Below are 8,448 nucleotides of genomic sequence, written 5' to 3' on the forward strand. Positions count from 1 at the left end.
TTATGGATGCTTGAATATGTGTGTGGCAGGGGGTGGATGGTGAGGGAATATCCAACTCTTAGGATTATAAGGATTTAATAAGAAAATGTTTGTAAAGCAGCTAAGCATTTATTTTTTTTAAGTGTATAAGACATTATAAAACTGATGTAAAATTTCTTTTAGGGGTTTTTGAAAATTTGCTATTTAATAATACATAATCATTTGTTGCTTTCTTGCTACACTATTTTTTTTTTTTTTATCCTCACCCGAGGACACTTTCCCATTTTTTTTTCTTCAGGTAGAGTGGGAGGGAGAGAGAGGAACAGAGAGAGAGAGAGAAACATCGATGTGAAAGGAACACATCGAGTGGCTGCCACCTGCACGACCGACCAGGGCCGGGGACAAACTGCAACCGAGGTACGTGCCCTTAGCGGGAACCGAACCCGGGTCTCTCAGGACCGCAGGTCGACGCTCTAACCGCTGAGCCAAACCGGCCAGGGCGCTACACTATTTTTAAAAGGCACTAGTTCTCATGAAAGAGAAAGGAGGAGAGCAAGGCAGGTTATGCCCCAACCCTGTTTTTAATCACATCACGATGTATGTAGATTGTGAAGTCATTCAAGACCTGTCTTCTATGTCTTATTTGATATTTGGGGTCACATAGAAACCAAAAACCCCATTTGCACTTTCTCAGGGCACTGCAACAACATACATTGCTTGGCCAAAGCCATCAACCAAATTGCTGCAGCTTTGTTTACAATTCACAAAGGAAGCATTGAAGACCGTCTTAAAGAATTTCTTGCGGTATGTATAATCAGTAGCAAAACCATGGCATTTTATAAAGAAAATTTAAAATAACTATGAGATGTAACAGAGTAAATTCTCAATTAATTTGGGGGGCAGGGAGGAGGAACAGGTAAGGCAGAGCATTAAAATCAAGGAATAGTTTAGCATTTTTTCCCTTTGACTTAGAAGTCTCTCATTTCTTGAGTTCTGCAGCAGGACCTTTTTCTAAGCTGATGTTTGAGTACCCTAGAATTTTGTCTAGGGTTTAAAAGAGGGAAACAACAAAACGACGGAAAATTGAGGCAAAGAGAGGATATTCTTTCTAAAAGGATATATTTTACTTACTTTTATTTATTTGGAGAAAGACTATTAATGGTGACAAACTCAAAAATAAGAATACTACTTACTCCCAACACAGGGTAGTTGTGCCAACTCTAGCTCATGAAGCGTGGCTCTGGTTTCTGTGTTAGTGTAGCTCTCTTTCCTTTATCAGTGTGCCCTTGCCATATTTTACTTAAAGAAAAGATACATCATGATATAACACTAGAATATTTGCTGTTTTTCAAGTTACAAATCTTGCTAGCTTTTTAGAAAAAATTATTTAAAAAATATTTAAAGCAGTTATGGTACTAACTTGAAGAAATAACTTCTGTTTCAAAGAAAACATTATTAAGATTTAAAATGTTTCTTTCCTTTCCTCTATTTCCTTTATTCAAGACCTAATCTCACAGTGTTCCCATTCATTCAAACTTGGTGTGAAATTTTCTTATTTGGGAACTGAGAAATACAGTTAATACAGATATTAGAAAGATAAAAAAATAATTTTTTTCCCAAAAAAAGACTTGTCCTGAAAAATATTCGTTATAAAGACCAATAATATTTGATTACATTTGTCTTTGTGTCTGTTTATACCATCATAGCTCTTAAATTATTGTTTGAATGTAAAGAATCTAAGTTTATCTTATTTGTTATTTAATTGCTCATTATATAAGCAGTTGAGTGATTGAAATTTGCTGTAAGTTGAAGCATACTGAAAATAAACAAGTAACTGGTGAATATTTTATTTTAAAAACTTATTTAAAATGTGTGTATGCTTTTAAGCTTGCATCCTCCAGTCTACTGAAAATTGGCCAGGAGACAGATAAAACAACAACAAGAAATAGAGAATCTGTTTATTTACTGCTAGATATGGTAAGTCTCATTTTTATTTATTTATTTTTAATTTATTTTTTTTAATCTTCACCTGAGAATATTTTTTTTATTTATCATCAGATAGAGTGGGAGGAGACAGAGAGAGAGAGAGAAAAGGAGAGAGAGAGAGAAAAGGAGAGAGAGAGAGAAAGAGAGAGAGAGAAACATCAACGTGAGAAAGACACATCCATCGACTGGTTGCCTCCCGCATGACCCGACCAGGGCCGGGGATGAACTGCAACCGAGGTTCATATCCTTGATCAGAATTGAACCTGTGACTCACTGGTTAGAGGGCCAACACTGCAACCACCGAGGCACACCGGCCATGGCTCATTTTTAGTTTTAGTAACGACAAAGAAGTTCCATTTATTTCTGATAGTCTTTTCTTGGCATTTTAGTGATTAAATAATAACAGCTGAGCCCGCCCGACCCGTGTGGCTTAGTGGTTGAATGTCAACTCACGCACCAAGAGGTCACCGGTTCGATTTCTGGTCAGGGCACATGCCCAGGTTGTGGGCCTGAGCCCCAGTGGGGGGCATGCAGGAGGTGGCCAGTCGATGTTCTCTCTCATTGATGTTTCTCTCTCTCTCTCTCTCCCCATTCCTCTCTCTCTCTCTCTCAAATCAATTAAAAAAAAGAAAAAAAAATTATTAAAAAAAGAAAATGAGGTGCTTTTTTGATCCCTTGTGCTCACTCCACCCAAGCCACACACTTTCTAAAATTGTTGAAAAGAATGACAGTCACCTGTATTTTTACAATATGGTAGTCATATGAGAAAACAACATAAAAGATTACCATTACCTATAAGGCATTCTTTATAATTTTTCAACCTGTTGGGAAACACTTGGGCCTTATATTTTCATAGTGTATTAGTTTCAACTCTTCCAGTTTTCTGTAGTCTTACTCCATTCTGCCTATCTAATACAATTTTCTATAATTCTCTATACTTCGTTCCTTCGGTTCACTTCCATGAACCAGCCATGTTTGTTTCTACTATGCGGCTCTCTCCTTCCTTAGACGAATTTCCTTTACCTGCAGACATCTGTGTCTTCTGAATGATTCAACATACCCGTAGCTCAGATCTTTTTTCAGATAGACTTTCCTGATTAGTCTACATTAATCTTTCTTCCCTTTTGAACTTCTCTAGAACTTACAGCTTTTCACCACTTAATTATAATTGATTTTATGTTTGATTTGTCTTTCTAACTTACTCTTGGGTGCCCAGTTAGACTTCAGGATGTGGTCATTTTAAATGTTTGTATTCTCTTTTATGTCTAGTATATTGTTGAAGGCAATGAAAGTGCTCAATGTGTTCCTGTTGGTTAATTGATTTATGAGATCATTCACTGTGGCACATTTACCTTTCAGATTTTTAACTAAAAGGAAAATGTTTCTATTTCTAATAAGAACAATATAAAATTATGGTTTATTAGTTGTTAGTAAATGTTCTCATAATATATCATTTGAATTCTGATGCATTTTGAAATTTTTCAGATTGTGCAGGAATCCCCATTCCTAACAATGGATCTTTTGGAATCTTGTTTTCCTTATGTCTTGCTGAGAAATGCATACCATGCTGTCTACAAGCAAAGTGTTACATCTTCTGCATAAAATATCTACTTATTGAAGACAAGCACGCATTTTTGTTGCCTGGGTTTTACCTGTAAACTGTGGAGCTATTTTACCTTAAGGCCTGAAAAACAGTTTTGTGGATTATAAATTTCTTTCACATGGTTGTATTTTCTGATCATTGGTTTCTTAACATGGTTGTACTACAATATACTTGGTTAATTTAGGTTGCACATTCACTGAATTCACAGAAATTATTCCTATAATTTTAGAGTATCATTTGTTTGAAAAATATACATTATCTCTATGTTTTTGATAATTGATAATGAAAAAAAAAACCTTTGCTTGTTTATTTCTGAAAAAGAATTGTATTTAGTGATTATTTTAGATAGTGATATAGCATTCATCTGTGTGTAAATTATTTCATATAGGGAAGAGTTCTGATCTGTACCTATGGTTCTTATTGAAAACAAAACTGGATGTGCATTTCTGTGATGTTATGAATACATTTCTACTTTATTTTGAAACATTTGCCAAACTAAATACTGTAACACTGTATAACATTAAAAATGTTAAAGGACTGCTTAGCATTAGAAGCAGACTATGTCTCAAAATTCTAATACAGCAACATATGTTGTGCTTGTATAAAGCCTAGTGATAATTTTTAGACTAACTTCCATGGTGCCCTATTGGCATTAGCACTACCATTGTACTCTGCTGTATAATAAACAATCTTAGACATTTATCAACTGTTGATACAAATGTTAGTCCCTAACCACTTTTTATATGTTTTAAATTTTTGAAAATCAAGTGTACCTGCCATAACATAAAATAAACACTAGACTATCACATTGTGAATGATTTCTTTAATTTGAGATACTCAGAAATTTATTCAATAATATGAAAGTTTTAATTTAAAATAAACTTTAGTTTACAAATGTCTAAGTATAGCATTTGATTCTAGGTCAGCTATTTAATAAGGTTTGTTTAAATGTTTAAAAAAACATTCCACTGGAAAAAATATTAAAATTAGAAAATAAAATTATAGAACATTTTAAAAATTGAGAACTAAAAGTAAACTTGTGTGACATCAATATCTGTGACCAGATAGATGGACAGAGTTACTTGAAAAAATGGGGGAAAAGATGGAATGATCATGGAACTAGTGAAAATGAGAACTAGATTAGTAATGAATGTGGACAACATGAAGGGTCTGTTGCTTGGTGGTTGACATGGATGGTAGAGCAGCTCATTCAGTTTAAAAACTAACCAGACATTTTGCTCTTTGATTGGCTGTAAATACTGTTTCTCAGCAGGTTTGTATCTGGTATCATACAGAGCTTTTCTTGTTCACAGCTTGTTATGTATACAGTGGTAATTTGTGTTAAGATAAGAGAAAGCTGCTTTGACCTCAGTTATAATCTTTTTTGTTGTTCAGATAGAGTGAAATCAAATGGAGATGCCACAAGATTAGAATGCTATTTTGTATATGATTTCTCCACTCTGTATTTAAAGCAGGGAATAGTTGTCCCTATCTTTAAAATTTATCAGTACTTCTGTGAGGAAGAGGATTTTTAAAAGAGAAGGAATATTTAAATAGAGTAATTTTAGACTTAAAATAGCCTGATTAAGTTGAAACTAAGGTTAAATGCTGTTTGTTTTTGAAATATTAGAATCCTGGTGTGGTAATTTGTCGATAATGATATCCTCAGAGTAAAGTAGATATTTGAGTATGTGTGCTTTGATTGGGGTAGTGTGTGGAAAGGCATATCGATGTACATATGACATTATTTATCCTTGTTCAGGCCAAGAAAAGATAGTCATGTGAAGTTTGTCTAGTCCCAGTATTTTCCCCAAGTACCAAACTGACTGACTGACAGACTGCTGGTGTACTATTTATTCTTTACAGAGAGGCATTCTACCTAAAAGAAAATTAAAGTAAAATTGACAACTATTTTAAATATCTTGTCTTAACTTTTGTTATTTTCTTCTAAACTTACACTAGAACATACTGTTTATGTTCTCTACCATTATGTGATCATACCATGTACTTTGAATATAATCTGCTTGTTACACTCAGTAGTAGAAAAAGGTTTGTGATATGTTTATTGTAATGCCTCCACATAAGTGAAATTTAACAATTTTATTTGGTTGACCATTTAGGCCGTTTTCTTGTTTTTCATTATTATAAATATCTTGTATCTATGTCTTGATGAACTTGTTCTATTATCTTCTTAGCATAATTTCTCAAAAGATAAGATTACTTAGTAGAAGATTATATACATTTTAAACTTTGGTACATATTACTGGATTTCCCTCCAATAAGATTAATCAGTTTTACTTCTGCAGTTGTGTGTGTATTAGTCCCTCCACTGTCGCCAATGCATCTTTGTCTCCTCCAAGAGTGAAACACGAATCTTGTTTTAATTTGTGTATCTTTGCTTATTAGGAAGGTAGAATAGACTTTTATAGATCTATTTTGTAGTTTTATTTTTATATTTATAAATAATTACATAAATATGTATAGTTCATAGGTTTTTGGTGGTTTTATTTCTTTAATGAAATTATTTTATTCCTTTTATTATTTTCAGTTGGAGTGTTTTAAAGATTTTCTTTTTAAATATTAATAAAACTTGCATAGTGATATGACTTTTAAAATATACTAATGTAATTACTGTTACAATACAACTACTTTGATAACTGAATTTTAATGGACTTTTAGAGGTGGAGGACGTTTATTTCCAAATCCACATTAAGGATAGTATTGATATAAAAAGAATATATACTTGTTAAAGAATGAAAAGATGTTCAATGTAAATATGTGGACTTAATTTTTTTTTTTATTCCTCACCTGAAGATATTTTTCTCCTTATCATCAGATAGAGTGGGGGGGAAGAAGAGAGAGACAGAGAGAAACATTGACGAGCCCAGGCCGTGTGCCTCAGTGGCTGAGCATCAGCCCAGGCACCAAGAGGTCACCAACTCGATTCCCAGTCAAGGCACATGCCCAGGTTGTGGGCCAAATCCCCAGTGGGGGGCATGCAGGAGGCGGCTAATTGATGTTCTCTCTCATCAGTGTTTCTCTCCCTTTGCCTTCCTCTCTCTAAAATAAATTAATAAAGAAATTTTTTTAAAAATAAACATTGATAGAGCCACATCGATTGGTTGCCTCCCGCACAACCCAACCAGGGCAGGGGACAAACCTCAACTGAGGTATGTGCCCTTGACCGGAATTGAACCCGTGACTCATTGGTCCATGGGTCGACACTAACCACTGAGCAAAACCAGCCAGGGCTAAATATGTGAACTTTAGAATAGATTGAAATTACACCAAGATTCTAATTCCTTTAGTCTAAATTTATATTGTCAAATAAGTATATTATAAATGATAAATCTAATTCAGAAAATGCTGTTTTTGTGTGTAGATATACCATATGTAGAAGACTGTATACCAATTTTAACATTTCTCAGAAATGTTATTTTTTGACAACTTTATGTTCTCTAATAAAAACAATTAAGGCAGAAAGTTGTAAGACTTTCCTTGCCATTTATATTAGTAGCCTGATATACGTAATTTTCAAAAAAGAAAAAAAAAGACTAAAAAAATCAGCACTTTCCTCCTAAATTTATATAATTAATGCCGAACTTTGTTTTTCAATTAAATTATATCTTCCAAAGCTAATTTGTAAAAGCTTTTTATATTTTAAAGTGCTTGCTAATGTTAAGTTACTATCATTCATTCCACCCTAGCCTTCATTTTATTGAAAGTGTTCCCACTTTACAAAATGCTTTGGAATCTAGGTAAAATAGCTTTTTTGTTATTAAACATACAGAGGAAATAGAATTCTACATCATATATTATTTTAAATGTAATAAGACAGTTCCTTGGGAGGAAATTCATTTTATCTTTCTTTAAGATAATCCTGCCCTGGCCGGTTTGGCTCAGCAGTTAGAGCGTCGGCCTGCGGTCCTGAGAGACCCGGGTTCGGTTCCCGCTAAGGGCACGTACCTCGGTTGCAGTTTGTCCCCGGCCCTGGTCGGTTGTGCGGGTGGCAGCCACTCGATGTGTCCCTTTCACATCGATGTTTCTCTCTCTCTCTCTGTTCCTCTCTCTCCCTCCCACTCTACCTGAACAAAAAATGGAAAAATGTCCTCGGGTGAGGATAAAAAAAAAAAAAAAAAAAAAAAAAAAAAAGATAATCCTTACTTTTATGGATTTGAGCTATTGCAGGATCTCTGGTCACAGAGTGTTCTCTAGTCAGTCAATTTGGAGCATGCGTTGTACTGTTAGGAACAAAAAGATGTGTAAAATCTTACCCCTGCCTTCCAGGAGCTTAGAATGAAGTTTGTGCTGTTTAAGTTATATTTTAATCATTTGATTATTGTGTTTTGCTAATGTTGCCAATTTATAACCCCAAAAGGATGGATAATTTTCCAAAGTTCAGTGTCATAGGGCTGGGGCTCTGGTATTTATTCAGGGAAAAAGACTGCTGGGAACTTACAGGTGAGAGAAGCTTGAGTCCAGGAAAAAGTAAGAGCCTGGCTTTGTGGGTTATACTTGGCAGAGTGCTGTGGTGATAGTCCTGAGAATCTGATGCAGTTGAGCAAGTATCAGCTGGGTGAGATAAATTTAGTTTAAGTTGTAAACAGTGCCTCAGAATTAAAAGAGAGCTTCCTTTTCCTTTAAACTCTTAATCCCCCCACCCCCTTTTTTTTTGGTCCAACTTATCTCTTAATCTTCCCTGCCTTTTCCAGAGGTAATCATGGAACTTGGCACACATGCTTCCCGTGACTTCCCAGTCTGGATCCTCTTGTTGGTAATTGGCACTCTCCTAATCATTTTCTACTGCTTTTCTATTCAGTCATCAGCAACTATTTCAAGATGCCTGGATAGAATGGTGAGCAAAGTAGAGAAGTTCTCCC

General features: G+C 34.7%; 1 protein-coding gene across 4 annotated transcripts in view; it reads left to right on the top strand.

Annotated features, from left to right (window-relative positions):
• NCKAP1 (NCK associated protein 1) overlaps positions 1-4,474 on the top strand; it is a 101,639-nt gene extending 97,165 nt beyond the window's left edge. For 2 of the 4 annotated variants that reach the window (XM_036254186.1, XM_036254188.1), the window contains 3 exons: positions 674-783; positions 1,867-1,956; positions 3,451-3,803. In XM_036254186.1, the coding sequence (XP_036110079.1) occupies positions 674-783; positions 1,867-1,956; positions 3,451-3,567 (317 nt within the window). In that variant the 3' untranslated portion in view covers positions 3,568-3,803. Of the gene's footprint in view, positions 1-673; positions 784-1,866; positions 1,957-3,450 lie in introns of all 4 variants that reach the window. The other 2 variants (XM_036254185.1, XM_036254187.1) reach the window with 2 other exon arrangements.
• The last annotated feature ends 3,974 nt before the right edge of the window (positions 4,475-8,448 follow it).

The sequence above is a fragment of the Molossus molossus genome, unplaced genomic scaffold (assembly GCF_014108415.1).
Source record: "Molossus molossus isolate mMolMol1 unplaced genomic scaffold, mMolMol1.p scaffold_m16_p_11, whole genome shotgun sequence".
NCBI classification, from domain to species: Eukaryota; Metazoa; Chordata; class Mammalia; order Chiroptera; family Molossidae; genus Molossus; species Molossus molossus.